This window comes from Hippopotamus amphibius, chromosome 11 (assembly GCF_030028045.1).
Source record: "Hippopotamus amphibius kiboko isolate mHipAmp2 chromosome 11, mHipAmp2.hap2, whole genome shotgun sequence".
NCBI lineage: Eukaryota > Metazoa > Chordata > Mammalia > Artiodactyla > Hippopotamidae > Hippopotamus > Hippopotamus amphibius.
The window spans coordinates 20989237-21010717 of record NC_080196.1 but is presented as its reverse complement, the minus strand read 5'-3'; the positions used below and the strand labels follow the sequence as shown (position 1 = coordinate 21010717).

Below are 21481 nucleotides of genomic sequence, written 5' to 3'. Positions count from 1 at the left end.
TTCCAGTATTCTCTCCCCCACCCCCCTACCCCCAACCCCCAGTCATTTTCCTGCAAATTGTATGACCGTTTTCCTTTTTTCTGGTCCATCTGTGTAATTTCTGATGATGCTTCCCACCGGATCACTTCCTTTCCTTCTCTCACATTTTGAATTATGTATTTAGATTGATGTGGCCCCCTTCATACCATTCTTTTTTCTTTTTTATATCTTTTTTTCTTTCCCCACCCCTCTGTGTTGTTAAATGCAAAGACGTAGTTCAGAGTGTAAGAGCCATATATATCTGTGGACATATTTTCATGATATCACTTCATCTTCACCAGTTTCCTGTCATTCAGTGTGAGATACATGCATTTAAAATTTTTTCTTTCTGGATGAGAAAATAATCTGGAGACCAAAAAGTCTATTGAAAACCAGGATGCTTCTGAATAAGACAGCCTTGGGGGCAATAATGAAAAGACCCACCAAAGGTGGTCCTTGGAACCTAAACTTGGGAGAAAATGGGGTATGTAAAGAATAGATTGGAGAGCCAAGAGGGAGACCAGCAGAGTATGGGATCAAATGTCAGTTGCTAGCAAGAAAATACTCAACAAAGAGAGGAGCCAGGAAAAGAGAAAATTTGCAAGAATATATCTTATTATACAATTAAAAAATATCCTGTAGGAAAGAGACCATATAAATGTGATATGACTGAAGATATTTTCAAACAGAATACAGAACTAGTGAAACATAAAATATGCAGTGTAAAGAAACAATACAATTGTAGGGAATGTGAGAAAACTTTTCAGTTACTATTCTTTTTTTAATAATCATCCAAAGATTCACCCTTTATCATCTCATTTTGGAAAGAGATCTCAATGTAATAGTTGGAAAATCTTCAGAGAGAATGTCACCTTTACTCAGCATGAGAAAATCCAGTGTAGATAAATCCTTTAAATGCAATGACTATGTGAAAACTTTCAGCAGGAGTTCTTATAAAACATCAGAGAACTCACACTGGTGAGAAACCCTATGAATGTAATGAGTGTGGGAAGTCCTTTAGCCAGAGTTCATCATTATTAAACATAAAAGAATACACACTGGAGAGAAACCCTCTGAGTGCAAAGAATGTAAGAAAGCCTTCTGAAACTGCTCAGCTCTTATTCAGCATTAGCAAATACACACTGGAGAGAAACCCTATGAATGTAATGAGTATGGTAAAGGATTTGGCCAAAGATCATCCCTGACTCATTATTAGAGAACTCATAATGGAGAAAACTCCTTTAAATGTGTTGATTGTGGGAAGGCCTGCAGAGGCCACTCTGCTCTCAGAAGTCACTATAAAACTCACACTGGAGAGAACCCCTGTAGGTGTAATGCATGCGAGAGAGCCTTCAGCCAGAGTTCACACCTTACCATACATCAAGTAATCCACACCAGAGAGAAGCCTTATGAATGTAATGAATGTGGGAAGGCCTTTAGCCACAGTGCAAATCTTGCTAAACATCAGAAAACTCACACTGGAGAGAGACTCTATAAATGTAGCCAGTGTGGGAAAATCTTCAGCCAGAGTTCAAACCTTACCACACATCAGATAATACATACTGGAGAGAAACCCTATGAATGTGGTGAATGTGGTAAAGTCTTTAGCCAGAGTGCAAGTCTCACCAAACACCAGAAGAATGCTCACTGGAGAAAGACCCTGTGAATGTAGTCAGTGTGAAAAGCCTTCACCTAGAGAATGGTTCTTTTAAACATCTGCCAGCTCACACCGACTAGAAATTTTGTGAATGTGGTGAGTATTAATGACTTCTGGTAATTATCAATCATGACCAGAAATCAGAGATTTCACTGGTAACTTAAGGAAAGTTTATATGAGTTGACATTTCATGAAAGGTCAGCAAGTTAATGTTCTGAGCAAGAGAACACTAAATAAATTTTGTGAGATACTGTACTTGAGGACAGGTATTGTGTGGTTCTGATATTCCTTAGCAGCTTTTTCTTAGGGCTTTGTACAGAGACTCTGTAGTAAATGCTTGTATCATTAATACATTTTTTGTTAGATTTGTTGTACTCTCATCCTCAGAAACTTTCTTAGGCTTTTTAAAATAGGAATTCCCCAACGGGAAATGGAATCACCCAAATAAAATTGAGAAACTTCTTTTAATTAGGAAGAACATTTCAAATTCTATATCTACAGTTTCTTTTTAGAGAAGACAGGAATCCAGGTATCTATCACATGGGTCTTCTCCACCATAACAGAGACAATACCAGAGCACCTGTAGGAGCAAGAGGATATCTTTTAAATAACGAATCCCTTTAACAGAACAATTCCATCGCTATGCTTCTCTTTGCCTTCTCATCCCCAAAACCACAAGGTTTTTATCTAAGGAAAGACACATGGACAGAGAGTGATTTTCAAGATTTTTTTCACAAAAATAAATTTCTACAAGATGTAGACATGTACTCTTTGTAGTCCTATCTTCTCCCCTTTGAACATACCAGTGAACAAGTAGAAGATTGGGAAAGACGAAGATACTATATCTCCAAGCCTATTTCTTATTACTTTGCAATTGGTTTACAAAGCACCATGTCATTTTAAGAGATTGGGCCTTAGGTAGAAAGATAAGATGGTACTAAATCAGATTTCCCTTGAAATACCCACAGCATAGAAGAATAAAAGCAGAAATCACCTAAACGTGATGGAACTGGGAGACTTGATTTACTTCTTGCTGTTCCTTCAGAGAATTGCTCTGCTTCCTCCTTAAAATTTATTTCTATTTAGTCTTAGCTGACTGTTAATCAGTGTAAGTTCAAATACAACTTAAAATATACTCTAAATTGTATGGCACTGCAACAATTACAACACAGCAGAAATTGACAACAGAAATGTCTTCAATGTATTTTACAAAAATTATTTCTCTAAATCTTTAGGTCAATATTCAGTGATAATAAATGGAAAATACAAGTTAAACTTCAGTTGATTTCAGTTTAAGCTATCCATCGATGGGTTAATGACATTGTGGTTATTTTTGTACAGTTATAACAACTGGTATTTTGGGCAGTTTGAGTATGTAAAAGTCAATAATGCTGATTTTCATTTGCAAAATCAGTTAACAAATCCAAAAGACATAACTTCAAATAAAGTATCATATAACATCTTCATTACACAATTTATGATTCAACTGTATTTTTAATTTAACAATTCAGATTTCATATTTAATGAGAACTTGTTAAAATATTATATACAGGGATACTGACTGCAAAGGGGCACTAGGAAACTTTCTGTAGAGAGAGATGGGGGTGGTGGTTACTCAAGTGTATACATTTGTCAAGTCATTTACCTTTATACTTAAAAATTATACATCAACAAATATTTGAAAAAAGATTATTTAAATAGCCCACTCAATAATTTCTGTTATCTCTCTTTCAGATAATATATTCTTTCTTTAAAATCTGTAACATTCTTGAAAAGTTTGTAAAACTAGGTCTTTATTGAAATTTGAAAATCCACAGGATCCAGATTCAAGTTCAGCAGCATCTATTTCTCTTTTTCTCTCTACGCACATCACATGCACACATATATGTATATATATATTTCCATCTCTTGCTGCATCATTGAAGGTCATAAAATTTAATCATGACTATTTTATTTTGATAATGATTTTCTAGTTTTTAATTTTCCCTGATAGGATTGCTTGTATTTTTATTTTGCTTTATTTGAATGTCCATGGCAGTTTTTATTGAGGTCCTAGATACTTAATTATGAGTTCCATTTGACTCTCTCTTAACTGTTCCTGATTTCCTTGAGATGCTCCTTGAGTCATTTGCTAGGCTGCGTTCTCAGCAACATTACATTAGTAACTCGTTTAATCTTCACAACCACCTTAGGAACCACTAAAGAACAATCTTCAAAATATACTGTGGGAGAACGCCATACCTTGTGAGGGTCTCAAATTCTGTCCATTCTTAATCAAAAGATATGAGAGACTTGTTTAGATATAAGAATCAAGAAATGTAGAGAGCCAGTCCTCTAAATCCACTGATGGTGGTTTTCTCAGGCTTGTCCATGTAGGAAGGAACTGAAGACATTTTAAGTAATGCAGACAGAACAACACTCACTCAGCACAGGCACTGTGCTTTTTTGTGCATTACTGACATCACAATTACCAATGTGCTTCTCAGTGCAAGGCCCGTTAAAGTTCATCACTGATAGAATGAACAGCAAAAAACATCGAGGCCATACCTTATCAAGGGATGGCACCTGATTTATTTTCCATTTTAAATATGAAGGTATTGGATCTCAGAGATATTGTCATTGATAAATACTATACAGAAATCTATACAAAATTAGGCAGATGAGCTACATTATACACACAAACATACATACCAAAAAAGTACAGTGAGGCAGAGTAGGAAAAGAACTGGACTGGGATAAATAAGGACTCTAATCGTAGTTTTGCCATTTGCTATTTGTAAAACGTTAAGCAGGTATCATCTTGGGGCTGTTTCTTTGCATTTGGAAAGTAGTTGGGCCCAAAACACAGCAATTAAGGATATGAGTTCTTGGGGACTTCCTAGGTGGTGCAGTGGTTAAGAATCTGCCTGCCAAAGCAGGGGACATGGGTTCAATCCCTACTCCAGGAAGACCCCCCACATGCTGAAGCAACCAAGCCCCTACGCAACAACTATTGGGCCTGCACTGTAGAGCCTATGAGCCACAACTATTGAGCCCATATGCTGGAGCTACTGAAGCCCCTGCACATAGAGCCCACAGTCAGCAACAAGAGAAGCCACTGCAATGAGGAGCCCCAGCACCACAAAGAGTAGCCCTGCCCCCCGCCCCCCCCCCCACTAGAGAAAGCTGGTGTGCATTATGGAAGACCCAGCTCAGCCAATAAATAAATTTATTTTTAAAAAAAGAATATGAGGTCTTCCTAGGTGGCGCAGTGCTTAAGAATCCGCCTGCCAATGCAGGGGACACAGGTTCGATCGCTGCTCCAGGAAGATCCCATATGCCGCGGAGCAACTAAGCCCGTGCGCCACAACCATTGAGCCTGCGCTTTAGAGCCCGTGAGCCACAGCTATTGAGCCCATGTGCTGCAACTACTGAAGCCCATGCGCCTAGAGCCTGTGCTCTGCAACAAGAGAAGCCACGGCAATGAGGAGCCCGCGCACCACAACGAAGAGTAGGCCCCACTCACTGCAACTAAAAAGAAAGCCCGCGCACAGCAAAAAAGACCCAACACAGCCAATAAAATAAATAAATAAATTTATAAAAAAAAATAGAATATGAGTTCTTATAACAAAACCATATGAGTGATCTTGTTAGTCTCTCTGAATCTGTTTCCTCATTTGTAAAAGGAAACAGATTACCTAAATAATTCATTAATTATTTGATTATCTACAGTGTGCCAGTCTCTGAGCTTACATTTCAAAGTAAAATGTGTTAAAACACATCTGATTAGGACTACCAGAAATAAACCTATAGTCCAACAAAATCAGGTTTATTCACTTGCTACAGCAAGGTAGAGTATCACCAGCAGAACCGTGAGGCATCTCACAAAGGATGAAATGCGTTTATTGCAGGGTTTTAAGGAAGGGTAGGATTTAGGTAGAATTAAATGCAGCATTTTGATAGGCTCATTGCAAGGCCAGTTTGGGTTAAAAAATGGACTCAGGGTCCTCTTTCTTTGGAAATCTCAAAGTTATGATAAATGTGATATGTTGTGTTTGAAAATGCTGTATCTGAAGTTCCGCATCTGGTTTGGAAATAGAGATTGTTTTTCTGTCAAAGAGGGCTCTGATCTTCCAGGCAAGAGTGAGATGTTCATTTTTCCTGATAGAATGTCAAGTAGTTTGACAGTCTATGATGTTAGCAAACATTTCTCAGCTTTTTTTTTTTTTAAGTGGGAGTAGCAAGGCAAAGATGGGGATGTCATTTGTAAGAAAGCAGTATTTAAATAGGATCATTTTGACAATTTACAGCTGCAGTATGATTTGGAGGAAATATTGTTTGCTGTTAACTTTGCAGCAGGCTTTATCAGTGTCATCTGGGTTTTCCTGTGACACATTTTTAATTAGCGGTTTAATGTAAGTCGTAAAATGATAATAGGAACCTGCCTTTGTCCTTTGCTTACTAGAGAACAGTGAATGCTGTCATTCAGAAGAACTTTGCTGCATGCAAATTACTCACGTAAACCCCAGTCATCGTGGAGGTATCGCATAAATCAGGACCATACTGGTAAAACTACAGGCAAGCGATTCTGTCCAGTGGCCACGCCTAGTTCTGTCCAATTAGGATCACAGGGGTCGTATCTAACCGCACCCCCTACCCCTACATCCGAGCAGCCGCAGATTTGCTGGGAAATGTAGTCCGCGGAGGGAGAACTGGTTCAGCGATGGTTAGAGGCGCGCAAGCGTCGTTCTTCTGGGCTCGGGGAACCCTTTGTCAGTGCTCGCCGCCGCGCGCTGAGTGTCTCGTGCTCCCCTTGCCCGGGACTAGTGGGTCAAGCCTCGCAGCGTCTGCAGCTTCACTGGGGGTAGGCCTTGCTCTTTCAGAAGAAGTGGGGGAGGGGGTTCACCTTTTTACCTGCGGCTGTCGCGAATCCTTGAAGGGCCCCGGGGGAAACCAGGACGCTCCCTCGAGGCCATCTGACTTGCGGTGTGTCTCCGCAGGAACTCGAGCCAGCTCGGGGCCATGCGAGGTCGGGGTTCCCAGAGCCCCGGAGTTGGGACGGCTTCTGGGCGTTGGAGCCTGGCGCTAAGGGGACCATCCGGAGAGACAGCTGCTGGCGGGCGCTGGTGATAAAATACGAGGCGCTGCCTGGCCTCCTGATGTCAGAAATAGGTGGGTGCGCGAGAGGGCGGGGGTGGGGGCAGAGCCGAATTCTCTAAGAGTCTCAAACTGGGTAAGGGAACGCCCCTTAGCCCGGGCCAGGGGCTCGTCTGGTGGAGGCGCAGGGTCACTAAGGAAACAGAACCAGCGATAATACAGTGACAGAGCCTTCGTGATGTCACAGGAGCCAGAGCACTGCAAGGTGGAGGCGACGACTTTGTATTAAGAGAGAGGTAAGAAATAGACAAGATGGAGTGTTGAGAGTGATCTGGAGACTAAATTTGAGGAAAGATAACTTTCCTTTTCCTCACCTTGACGGATGAGAGGAGAACACAGGGGAAGGAGCTCTGTATGAGAATGTGGGAAGAAAAGCTCCTAGCCTGTGTGGTGGGGTCTGTATGAAAGGGAATGTTTGAGGCCTCGACCAAAATGTTTGAAGCCGCACTCCTTGTGTTGCCTCGAGTGACCGCATTTTCCCACGCCAGTCTTTTATCCATGATGGAACAATGAAAACGGCCTGGTTTAGTTTTATAATTATCATACAGTAAAATTGATATTAGAGGGGCGTACAGTTCTAACATAACTATAGATTCTTGCAGCCACCACCACAATCAGGAGCAGTTTCATTCCAGAAACCTTCCTTGTGCTATCCCTTTATTTTCACACTCTTCCTCCACCATTAACCCCTGGAAGCCACTGATTATTCACTATCTCTGTAGTTTTGTCTTTTCCAGAATGTCTTGAATGGAATCACACATTATGTAACCTTTTGAGACTGGCTTCTGTCATTCAGCACAAATGCTTTTGAGGTTCATCCATCTTGTGTATGTCAGTTCCTTCTTGTTCCTCAGCAATATTCCACTGAATAGATACACCACAGTTTTTTTAAAATCCATTCACCTGTAGATAGACATTTGAATCTTTCCAGTTTTGGGTAATTATGAATGATGCTGCACTAAATGTTCATGTACAGGTTTTTGTATAAAAATAGTTTCCATTAAGTCTGGTGTTTGAAGGCAAGCAAGTGTGAATTTGAATCTTAGCTTTGAGACTTATTGACTGTGCGGTGACTTTGGGCAACAAGTTACTTAACATTGATAAGTAACTTCATCAGGGAGTTGTGAGGTTAAATGACACAATATATGTCAGTGGCTCTCAACTCTTTCAGACTGAACAGTCCCTTTTTATAAAAAATATTTTGTAACGTTTTCATTTATATTCTGAAATGAAATTCATTAAATTAGTAAAACTAACCTATGTACATACTTTGTAAAGCTATATAATGCCCCAACTCTAAAATAGAAGAGAAATGAAAAAGGAACACACTGCATCTCAGGCTGATAAAATAAATCTTAGGAAAATTCAGAAAAACTACCTTGATTTAGACTGTAATTGCCTGTATAGAAAAATCATTGTATATTAGCACTGGAAAAACAAACACAAAACTCTGTAGTTGTGTGTAAAAAAGAGTTAGGTTCTAGACTCTGCTAATTGTCAACAGATTTTCACCCCTGTGAATGTCCTGCAAGACATCTGAAAATTGTATGGGACTTTCCTATGCTGAAAGGCATCTAGCATCCTGGCTCTTATACATTAAATGCTAGTAGGGCGCCTTTCCTCCAGTCATTATAAGGACCAGTTCCAGCTCATTGAGATCCTGAATTATGTGAAATATTCAGTACATTTACTAGCTCATGGCAGCTGCAAGCAGCAACGTTCTGAACCTCTAAGAGGAAATTCTCATTGCTTGGTAATTTGGCGACTGGCTTAACAATTTCACCTTCTTCTAAACCAGTGTTTCTCAAACTTGAGTGTGCATCAGAATCACCTGAAAGATTTGTTAAAACACAGATTACTAAGCACACTGCCAGTTTTTGTTCAGTAGGTCTGAGGTGAGGCTTAAGAATTTGCATTTCTGGCAAGTTCCAAAGTGATTTCCAGACTGCTGGTCTGTGGACCACATTTTGAGAAGGTGTGTTCCAAACCTCTCCCTTCAAATGTTCAGATTCAATGGGCCTTGAAAATTTTTTAATCTTGCTTAATCCCCACAAAGTTCTGTAAAACAAGGGGAGCAAATATTCTTAACCCTATTATTTTGTTACTGAAGAAACTAAGAGTCAAATTGGTTATTGACTTGCTTAATACTTTTACAGCATTTTACTCAGGTATTAGAATCCAGGGTCCTTTATCCCCAGCTGAGTGTTTTTTTCTGTTAAATAACACTGCCTGTGATAATAAAGGCAGTATGTCCTATACTGAAAGAATTTAACAAGCAAGTTCTCCTACATTCTTGAAGAATAAGGGAGATGGCATTCCAGTCGCCCCTCGGTATCCACGGGGGATTGGTTCCAGGACCTCCATGGATACCAAAATCTTGGTTTGCTCAAGTCTCTTCTGTAAAATTGTGCAGTGTAGTTGGCCCAGTAACTGAGTTCAACATGCATGGATTCAACCAACCTCAGACCCCGGGGACTGGCTGTATTTTATATCACATAATGATCCATTTCTCATTTCTTACACTCTCCTAGCTAACTATGCTCTCCAGGTACACTGGCTTCCCATTCTTCCCAGAGTATGCCAAAGATATTCCCACCTCAGGATTCTGATGTAGGGATCTTGTACATGCTCTTCTCTGGGTCTGCCCTTCGATATCTTCATGGTTCACTCCATCGTTTTACTCAGGTCTGATCAAATGTTTCTTCCCCATAAAAATTTTCCTTGGCCATCCTATGTACAATAAAGATCCCCTTTATTCCTTATCCCCTTACCCTACTCTTCTGATAGCATTTTTCATTACCTGAGCTTGTGTATGTGGGTTTTTTTAAATAAATTCACTTAATTTTTTTTATTGGCTGTGTTGGGTCTTCATTGCTGCACATGGGCTTTTCTCTAGTTGTGGCGAGTGGGGACTACTCTTTGTTGCGGTGCACAGGCTTCTCATTGCGGTGGCTTCTCTTGTTGTGGAGCATGTGCTCTAGGCACGCGGGCTTCAGTAACTGCGGCACACAGGCTCAATAGTTGCGGCTCAGGCTCAATAGTTGTGGCACATGGGCTTAATTGCTTCGTGGCACATGGGATCTTCCTGGAGCAGGGATCAAGCCTGTGTCCCTGCAGGCCTATTCTTAACCACTGCACCACCAGGGGAGTCCCATGTGTATGTTTCTTTTAATCTATCTGTCATCTGTCTGTCTGTCTATCTATCTATCTATCTATCTATCTATCTATCTATCTATCTATCTATGCTGTCCCTTTTTGTGTGTGTAAACATAAGTTTTCAACTCACTTGAGTAAATATCAAGGAGCACAATTGCTGGATCGTATGATAAGAGTATGTTTAGTTTTGTAAGAGACTATCAAACTGTCTTCCAAAGTGGCTGTATGTTTTGCATTCCCACTAGCAATGAATGGAGTTCCTGTTACTCCACATCTTCCCCAGCATTTGTTGTTTCTAAGTGTCCCAGATTTTGGCCATTCTGGTAGATTTGTAGTGGTATCTGTTTTAATTTACATTTCCCTGATGATATATCATGGTGGAACATTTTTTCATTATGTTTATTTGCCATTTATGTACCTTTGGGGAGGTGTCTGTTAAAATCTTTGGTCCACTTTTTTAGCAGAGTTTGTTTTCTTATTGCTGAATTCTGAGCTCTTTGTATATTTTGGATAACAATCTATTATCAGATATGTCTTTTGCAAATATTTTCTTCCAGTCTGTGGCTTGTGTTCTAGTTCTCTTGATATTAATAGTCTTTTGCAGAGCAAAAGTTTTTAATTTTAGTGAAGTCCAGCTTATCAATTATGTCTTTCTCTGATCATTTTGTATCTTAAAAGATATCATCATACCCAATGTTATCTAGGTTTTCTCCAGTGTTACCTTGTAAGAGTTTTATAGTTTTGTATTTTACATTTGTGTCTATGACCCATTCTGAATTTTTGTGTAGGATGTAAAGTCTTTGTCTAGGTTAATTTTTTTTTTTCACATGTGGCTATCCAGTTGTTCCAATACTATTTGTTGAGAGTCCATCTCTGCTCCATTGTGTTGTGTTTGCTCCTTTGTCAAAGATCAGTTGACTATATTTGTGTGGGTCTATTTCTGGGTTCTTTATTCTGTTCCATCACTCTATTTGTTTATTCTTTTACCATGCTGTCTTGATTACTGTAGTTCTGTAGTAAGTCTTGAGGTTGGATATTGTCAATTCTCCAACTTAGTTCTTCACTTTCAGTATTGTGTTGGCTAGTCTGGGTCTTGTCCCTTTCCATATAAGCTTTAGAATCAGTTTGTTTATATTCATAATATAACTTGGGATTTTGATTAGGATTGCACTGAATCTATAGATGAAGTTGAAAAGAACTGACATCTTGACAATACTGAGTCTTCCTATCCATGAGTATGGAATATCTCTCTATTTATTTATTTCTTTGATTTCATTCACTAAAATTTTGTAGTTTTCCTCATATAGATCTTATATATATTTTGTTAGATTTATAACTATTTTATTTGTTTGGTGCTAATATAAATGGTATTGTGTTTACCAATAATTTCAAACTCCACTTGTTCATTGTTCATATATAGGAAAGCAATTGAGTTTGGTGTGTTAACTTTGTATCTTGCAATCCTGCTATAATCTCTTATGAGTTCTAAGAGTGTTTGTGTATTCTCTTGGATTTTTTACATAGATGATCATGTTACCTGTGAATGAAGACAGTTTCATTTCTTCTCTTCCAGTCTGTGTACCATTATTTCTTTTTCTTGTCTTATTGCATTAACAAGGACTTCTAGTACATTTTTGAAAAGGAGAGATGAGAGTAGACACATCCTGGCCTTGTAACTGATCTTAGTGGAAAAGGTTCAAGCCTCTCACCATTAAGTATGACGTTAGCTGGAGAGTTTTAAAAAATAGTCTTATCAAGTTGAGAAAGTTCTCTATTCCTAGCTTACTGAGTTTTTTTTTTTTTTATCATGAATGTTGTTGGATTTTTTCAAATGCTTTTTCTGCATCTATTGATGTGATCATTTAATATCTCTTTTTTAGTCTGTTGATGTAATGGATGACATTAATTGAAACTGGCCTTGCATTCCTATTTTCTAAGTTTTCTAAGTGCTTTACATATGAATGTATTTGCATATTTTTAACATATTAACTTATTTAATCCTTGTGATAAGCCCGAGTTGTAGGACTTGTTATTGTCCCTAAAATACAGCCTCCTTGTTTAGTTGTGTTTTGATTTTTGGACCACAGTAATAAAGAAGTTTCAAATAAAAGATTGGACAGATATAAATAAAAAGGAAGCTAAGCTGCAAATTAATTTCAAAATAGACTTTATTGGTGGGACGGGGTGGGGGGGAGTTCCCTGGTGGCCTAGTGGTTAGGAGTCAGGTCTTTCATTGCCATTCCCCAGGTTCAATCCCTGGTCAGGGAACTGAGATCCCACAAGCCACCCAGTGCAGGGGGAAAAAAAAGACTTTACAATCAAAGAATATAAGACAAAATAATTTTTTAGGATTATGATTTTTTGTTTACTTTTTTTCAATATCTGTTGCATTCATATGCTGCAAATATGAGAAAGTAAAAAAGATATGCAGTGAAAGGCCTACCTCATGTTTTTTTCTACATCTGCCCAGTTCCTGCTCCCCACCCTCCTTAGATAACCCCTATATTTATCTGGCTGGAGTTTATAACAAATACAGATTCATAGCTCTCCTTTTTATACAATAGAACATGTTATGCACACTGTTTAGCATCTTGCTTTTTGCACTGTCTTTGGGAATCTTTCCATACCAGTATGTAGATCTTTCTCATATTTTCTTATAAGTATATATAATTTCATTTTTAAAATTTAACCAGTCAAGTTTCCTATTAAGAAACATTTGCATTTCCAGATAATGCTGCAGTGAATTACTCCTTATGTATGAAATTCCCAAAGTAAAATTGCTAGATAAAATACTCAGTTCTGTACCTGTAATTTTGATAAATGTTACCAGGTTGCTGTCCGTTAGAGCTATCCTAGCTTATACTCCCATCAGCAAGATATGAGTATGTCTCTTCTTATGGCCAAATTTGAGAGGTATAATCCACAGTAAGGATTTGTCATAGTCTTTTCTATGCTTAATATCATAGCACCAAAATAAAAAAATATATATGTAAAATATACATATATAATATACAAAATTATTAAAAATATAAAAGATATATTGACAAGCATAGAATGATCATATACCTTTCTTACTACTGGACAGAATCAAACAAGCAAAAAATAAAGTTGAGGAATGTCTGGATAATTCATTAACGTTGATTTTGTACCTCTAAAAATGGAAAATACATTTTCTACTATAAAGTCCAGTAAGAATTACAAAGTTAATCATGTATATTAGGCAACTTAGAAAACCTTAATGAAGTTGCAAATTTTCAAGTTCAGTTATCTGAATGTCATCCTCATTTTAGTCTTAGCCTCGTTATTTATGTACTTCCACCTGCTGTGCATCCTTCCTTTTATACCAATCCTCATGGCAGGTATTTACAGAGTGCCACAGGATAGTACAGAAAAGAACATTATTTATGCTAATAGTTGTATATTTAGTTGAATTACTTTTAGCATTCATGATCTTGATATAAAATTTCCTTTAAAATGCAAGTAATTTTTGAAGCAAGTCAGTTAATATTAAAAGTGGTTATTAATGTTGCTCTTTTAATGATCACACAGTCACTTCTTGACTATAATTTGTGTTTATCTTTTACTACTGTATTGCAAATATGCTTATAAAGGGCATTTCTCCTTTTCTTTCAGAAAGAATCTGATTATCTTTTCCTATCCCTCTTTTATCTTCTCAGATAAAATTGAGTTCACTGTCCTTTATGAAACCATCTTTTCATGCTATGCATGACAGTGTAAAGCTTTGACTTACCTAACTTTATAACTACTCCATGGGTTCCTTTCATTTTTCTGCCTCTTAACAGTGGGTATCTGTGAAAGGTCTCTGAGTAGTTGTTTCAGTTTACAGGTTGAATGTCCCTCTTAGCATCTATGCCTATAATTATTTTAAAAGTAAACAGTATCAAACATTATTCTTCCAAGTATTAGGATGGAGGCTTTATCTCACCTTTTGCTTTAATTAGTTTGTAGGGCTTAGTTTTTTTTTTAAAGTGGACAGACTAATTTTTAAAAACTACTGTCATTGTGGCATTCTCATAAAAAAGCCACCAAACATTCATCAAGCATATTGTATATGTCAGATACTGTGCTAAGAATTGCTGATTCAAAGGTTAAAGACTTTAGTCTATCATCTCCAGAAAGCTCAAAGTCTAGTAAAAATGACTGATGAGTTCTATGATGGAGAATATGCTGACACAGCCTGAGAACCAGTCATGAAGAAGGTGGACTCTTGCACCCAGCTGGCTTGGTTGGGTCCTGGCTCTGCCACTAACTAGCTCTGTAGACTCGAGCAAATTTCTGATTTCTGTAAACCAGCACTGATCAATAGAAATATAATACAAGCCACATATATAATTTAAAATTTTCTACTAGTCTTTTTTTTTTGGCCGCACTGCACTGTATTTGGCATTTTAGTTCCCCAACCAGGGATTGAACCCCTCACTCCTTGCATTGGAAGCATAGCCTTAACCACTAGACCACCAAAGAAGTCCCTCTAGTAGTCATGGTTTAAAAAGTAATGAGGACTGTATCTCAATAAAAGTTCTCAAAAAAAAAAAAAAAAAAAAAAAGCTTGAAAAAATTAAAAAATAAAAAAAGTAATGAGAAACAGGTAAAATTAATTTTAATAAGTTTTACTCCCCATTTAATCATTCATAAAACAGAGATAAAAATAGTTTCTATCTCATGGAGTTCTAATGAGGAATAAGTTATTAAATACATGTATTTAGAAGAGTGATGGTTATAAGCTGATAAGCACTTATTAAATGTTAACTGTTGTTTTTAAGAATAATTGTTTATTATTATAGAGGCTATGAGAATATAGATAAGGAGCCTAGAACAGGTAATGTTTGAATTGAATCCTGAAGAATGAACAAGATTAGTAGTTAGCAAAGAGTAGGTGATGGGAGGGAAGTACTAGATTAAAAGATCAGCGTGTGCAAGGAGACATAAGAAATGTGATGACCGCAAGGAAGTAAAAATAGTATGCTAGAGTATAAAGTATGTGAGAAACAAATGATGGTGCTGGATTGGTAGATGGGTCAAACCATTAAGGACATTTATCTCAATGGCATGGGAGAAATGTAAGTGATCAGAATTTTTTGTGTGTTTGAAAGGTCACAGTATCAGTGATATTATGGGTTAGAAAGGGGCCAGATGAGAGGGCTTCATCTGATATCATGCAAGTAGTCTGTAGAAAGTGGGGATTGAAACTAAGGATTTTCTGAGTCTTCAGCCTTTACCATTTCTAATACATCAGACTGCTTCCTAGGGCAGTAGAGATAAAGGGGTTGGAATCTGGAGTTCTGTCATATGTGTAACTTGGAGCAAGTGACTCAGTACTCTGAACCTCCCTTAAAATAGAGATTCTGTTATTCACTTCATAGGCTTTTTAGGAGAATCAAGTATATTAATATTGTGAGTCAGCTTGGCATAAACTTAATAAATATCAGCTGTACAACCAAAAAAGTAATCAGAGTTTCCTTCCAAAACATGAAACAATAACTTGAGACAATGTATGCAAACATGAGATAATAGATAAACAATATAAGGCACTGGTTTTAAGTGCTAAAGTTAGAAGTTAAAACAGTACAGTAAATACTGTGGGAGATCAGGAAAACTGGGGAGTTAGGAATATCATTAGACTAGTGTAATGTGAGTGGGGCTCTAAAGTATGGTCAAGAATTAGATGTGCAGGGACTTCCCTAGTGCCACAGTGGTTAAGAATCTGCCTGTCAATGCAAGGGACACAGGTTTGATCCCTGGTCTGGGAAGATCCCACATGCCATGGAGTAACTAAGCCCAAGTGCTGCAACTACTGAAACCTGCATGCCTATAGCCTGTGCTCCACAACAAGAGAAGCCACCAAAATGAGAAGCCCATGCACCACAATGAAGAGTAGCCCCTGCTTGCCACAACTAGAGAAAGCCCACAAGCAGTAATGAAGACCCAACACAGCCAATAAATAAATAATTTTTTTAAAAAAGGATTAGATGTGCAAAACAAAGAAAGAAGGACTTTTTGGACAGGAGAAGCAATAATAAACTAGTATAATGAAGAATTAATTTGAATGTTAGGAATACAGTTAATGAAACCATTAATTACTCATGTTTAATGCTTGCTTTTTATATGTCTGCGTCTAGGGGTCACACTGAAAATAGATGTTTAAGTGAAAATCTACATGCTGAATAGGGAGACACTCCTTCCATAAATTCTTCCTTTCACTTGACTCAGAACATGGGCCATCAGGCTTCTACATCCCACCCCCTTGTAACTGAGCAGGACCCTATGGGGCCTTCCCCAAACAGATGCCCCACCCCCACCCCATGTCCTTTGCCTGCCTCTTGTTTGTAGAAAAACTTTAGCTTCCTAGGCCTTCCCCCAAGTTCCAGAAAGTAAATTGAATCAAAGAAGTGAGAAATGCAGAAAGGAAAACAGTCAAGCAAGACAAAATAATAACAGTTTAGCCGTTAAAAAAGTCAAGGACCTTTAGTTCCTCCTCAAGGGCTGAAGAAAATATTCTGAGCCATGTCCTTTGAGCTGTTTTGCAGATACCAAAACACCACACATGCACACCCCTGCGCCTGGTGGAAGAAGTTAACTGTATGCTGCCTGCAAGCACATAGACCTCAGTCCATTTGGAACTAGGTTGATGATGTTGACTCCCGATTACCTCACCACCAACCAATCAGAAGAATATCCATGAGCTGATCACACACCCCACAGCCCACCTCCCGCACCTTGTCTTTAAAAACCTTCACTGAAAGCCAAGCTGCTAGCTACCTGGACTCCTTACTTGGTGCTCTGCAATAAACACTGCACTTTCTCTTCACCACAACCCAATGTCAGTAAGTTGACTTTACTGTTCATGGGCAGGTGGACCCAAGTTTGGTTGGTAACACCCTTTCCAGGTAGGTTGAAGTATTTTATTATGAGGAAACTGATCAGCCCCAAATAAAAGACTACAGGTGCCAACATTTGGCAATCCTCTAATAAAACAGCCAGGTCCCTGCCCAGTAATTCTGCAGTGAAACCCATTATTCATCATGTCCTTACACAAACACTTAACTTTCAGTCAACATATTAATATTCACTCTTAAGTATGAACCCATATGAAGGACTACTAGATGTGCTGGTATATAATCTCTTTTGTCCTCTAGCTTAATGTTTCTCGCCTTTCTATCCTTGACTGAGAATAAAAATAGTGTAGGTTTGTAATTTGAAAGTCCTAAGAATTACTTCCCATCTCAAAAGAATAAATTTCCCCGTTTAGTCTTTCTTTTTCCCTTTGGACCTAGTTTCTGCTCTTCTTACCCCAAAGGTAAAACAATAACATTAGCAGTCATTCAACAAAGAGAGATTAGGTAAAAATATTGCTTTGTGCAGGTCAAAAATCCAAATCTAATAGGAAAGTTTATTTGAAATACATTTAAATACCTCTTAACAGCCTTTAAGATAATAATTTAAATATTGCTTAAATAGTTTTCTCACAGGAGACTCCCTAAGAGACCATCTCTCTTTGATAAGTTTTCCTTTCATAATCCATGCTCATCTTCATGTTTTTCTCTTCTAAATTCTATAATTTAGCCTTTTCCCTAATCATCCTTCTCACCTGACAGGCCATTTGTGTCATTCTGTTTGATTACATTATTCTTGAATTAGACCCTTTCACACCACTAGCTTTTCCATCTCATCGTTCATTAGATTAGTACACCATATTTATATTCCCAGTATGGAATGTTCTCAGTATTTTCAGTTTCATTGTCTTGTTACCAATATAGCAGCTTTTTTTCTCCTAGCATTGGACTCATAGTAAATGTGTATTTTTATGTCTTATAGATGGGAAGTCTAGACTTAGAGCCAAGAAATCAACAATAGAGCAGCAGGACATTTTCAAAGAAGGTTCATCCCAAGGAATAAAGATGGAAGAAATTACACAGAGAAAGTTTACATTGGGAGAAACCTGGAAATCTGGAGGCCAATTTAAGAATCAGCACATAAACAAGGAGAAATATCTGGGAAAAGATGCAGTCACCTTCATGAAAATTTCTACCAAAGAAAGGGATATAGAATCTAATGAATTTTTGGGAAACGTTTCAGTGAAAGATCAATATTTGTTTTGGAGCAGAGTGGTACTATAGAAGAGCATTGACATGAATGTGGTACACTTGGAAATGTTCAAACAAAACTCAGATTTAATTCTACAAAGTAAATGTGATGTAAAGAAACCTTATAAATGTAGTGAATGTGGGAAAACCTTCAGAGATGATGCTACTCTCATTCAACATGAAACAAGTCATACTGGAGAACGACCCTATAAATGTAATGAATGTGGAAAGAGACTTAACCTGAGTTCCCATTTAACAAACCATGAGAAGACTCATACTGGAGAAAAGCCCTACAGATGCAGTGAATGTGGGAGGGCCTTCAGTTATTGCTCAGTCCTTATTCAACATCAGAGAATTCATAGTGGGGAAAGACCTCACAAGTGTCCTGAATGTGGCAAGACATTCAGTCGTAGTACATACCTTAGTCAGCATCAAAGAATTCATACTGGTGAGAAACCCTATAAATGTCTTGAATGTGGCAAGGCTTTTAGCCAGAGCACACATCTTACTCTACATCAAAGAATTCATACTGGAGAGAAACCTTATGAATGCAAGGAATGTGGTAAAACCTTTAGTCAGTGTGCACCTCTTACTCAACATCAAAGAGTTCATACAGGAGAAAAGCCTTATGAATGTAATGAATGTGGGAAAGCCTTCAGTGATCACTCAGCTCTTATTCAACATCATATCGTCCATACTGGAGAGAAACCTTTTGAATGCAATGACTGTGGGAAAGCTTTCAGTTACTGTTCAGACCTCATTGAACATCAGAGAACGCATACTGGAAAGAAACCATACAAATGCAATGAATGTGGGAATGCCTTTAGTGATTGTTCAGCCCTTATTCAGCATCAAAGGACTCACACTGGAGAGAAGCCCTGTGAGTGTAATGAATGTGGCAAAGCCTTTGGTAACTACTCAGCTCTTATTTGACATCAAAGAACTCATACTGGAGAGAAGTCATATGAATGTAAGGAATGTGGAAAAACCTTCAGCAGAAGTACATGCCTTACTCAACATCAGAGAAGTCATACAGGAGAGAAACCATATAAATGTAATGAATGTGGGAAAACTTTTACCCAGAGTTCATTCCTTACGCAACACATGAGGGTTCATACTGGAGAAAAACCTTACAAATGTAATGAAAGTGGGAAAGCTTTTAGTGACCCCTCAGGGCATATTCAGCATCAGAGAACCCACACTGGCGAGAAGCCATATGAATGTAATGATTGTGGGAAAGCTTTCAGTTTCTGTTCAGCCCTTATTCAGCACAAGAGAGTTCATACTGGAGAGAAGCCTTTTAAATGCAATGACTGTGGAAAAGCCTTCAGTGATAAGTCAGCACTTACTCAACATCAAAGAACTCACACTGGAGAGAAATCCTATAAATGTAGTGTATGTGGAAAAGCCTTCAGTCAGAGTACAAACCTCACAAATCACCAGAAAACTCATACTGGTGAAAAATCTTATAAATGTAATGAATGTGGAAAAGCCTTTAGTTACTGTTCAGGGCTTATTCAACATCAGATCATTCATACTGGAGAGAAACCTTATGAATGCAATAAATGTGGCAAAGTCTTCAGCCGGTGGACAGACCTTAAAAAACATCAGAAAATGCATACTGAAGGAAAACTTCACAAGTGTAATGAATGTGGGAAAGCCTTTAGCCAGAACACATATCTTACAAAACATCAGAAAATTCGTAGTGATGAGAAGGCAAATATACATACTGAGTGTAGGAAAACCTTTAGACAAAACTCTTCTTTTGTTCAACATGAAAAGCTTCACACTGGAGAAAATCCTCTGAATGCCTTGGGAGTTTGGCTAGTATGGAGACCTTTCCCAGGGAAACAGAAAGAGGATCGTGAAAACTGTCAACTTCCTAGAGTGACGAAATAGTTTAGAGAAAGGAGCACATGTCCGTGTTTTGGAAGTCCTGGATTTTCATCTCAGCTCTATTACTAACTAGGTCTATTTGTTATTTTAGGGTAAGTTGCTTTACTTCTTTAGACCTTAATTTACTCACCTGAAAAATTGGAAGTCTGGATTAATTGATATTTAAGATCCACATTTATTGTTTTTATTACTAATGCAGGCTTCTATAGATGTGGTTCTTAAATTGTGATTTATTTACTCTACATCAAGTGTGATTCAATGAAGATATAGACCACTTAACATATATGCTATTTATTACCCTTGTTCTTCAACATTCAACGTATTATGAATATTGAAGACTATTGAGATAAAAATAGTATAAATTCCATGAATTATTGCAATAGGAAGTTTGGGATCTTTCCTTAAGATATGATGTTGGGGGCTTCCTAGGTGGCACAGTGGTTGGGAATCTGCCTGCCATTGCGGAGGACATGAGTTCGATCCCTGCTCCAGAAAGATCCCACATGCCGCAGAGCAACTAAGCGCATGTGCCAAAAAAAAAAAAAAAGAATATGATGTTGGATAAAACCCCAGCAAAGGATGAATCAAACTGTTGGTATGTAAAGCTAGCTTTCCTAGAATTCATCTAAACAATCTTGCAATGTAACATTCTCAACTTTCTCTATTAAAATTGAATATTGTTTCCATCATGTCCCAGATGAAAAGGAACAAGAAACATGTCTTGGGCAGATTACCAAGAAAAGATGAAATTGGGAAGTGCATTTGTTACACATCTAAATATGTAAGGGCCATCTGAATGAGAATAAATTTTGAGATTTTGAACATCTAGAAAATTCTGTTGGTCTGCTATCTGACTTCTTCCTGTGGTTATAGAGGCAATGGCCTGAAAATACAAAGATCTATCTCAGAAGCCAGTGATTTTAAATTTACTACCTAGGGACAGAAAAAAATCCACTTATGGAACTTATCCACTATATGGTTTTGGAGAGTAGTTCAGACTTACAAAGTCTGATGTTTGTTTTGTTGTCCAAAAAGACTGTTCATGCTTAAAGATAATTTGTAATGGACATGAGAAAACCTGGACTTAAGGCAGCAGTGTTTAAGCTTTTCTGAATTTATGTATCCTTTTAAAAACCTATGAATGTCATAGACTTTCTCACCAGAAAAATGCATGACACAGTCACACAGTTTTGTTATCAGTTACAAAATAAAGTTAATAGCACAAACACATATACACTATACTAACAATAATTTGAAAGTGTAATGGAAAAGAGACTTTATTCACAATAGCTATAGAAACATAAAATATTTAGGAATGAATTTAGTAAGAAATAGGCAAAACCAAAGAAAAATTTGAGCAGTCTGCACATTCTCTTGAGAAATGGAGCACTCATTTGAGGGAATTGGTATGGAAAATGGTTAAGGGCACCAATTTCTCAACCTATCAGTTGTGTAATCTTTGGTCAGGGAATACAACCTCTCAGAGTTAGGAACTCTGTAACATCTGTAAAAG

General features: G+C 37.8%; 1 protein-coding gene across 1 annotated transcript; it reads left to right on the top strand.

Moving 5' to 3' along the window:
- Positions 1–497: 497 nt before the first annotated feature.
- Positions 498–19971, top strand: LOC130830819 (zinc finger protein 345-like). The gene is given in 5 exon segments (XM_057698143.1): positions 498–546; positions 961–1106; positions 1235–1658; positions 7921–7934; positions 18190–19971. Coding segments are annotated over 5 exon segments (2415 nt in total).
- The last annotated feature ends 1510 nt before the right edge of the window (positions 19972–21481 follow it).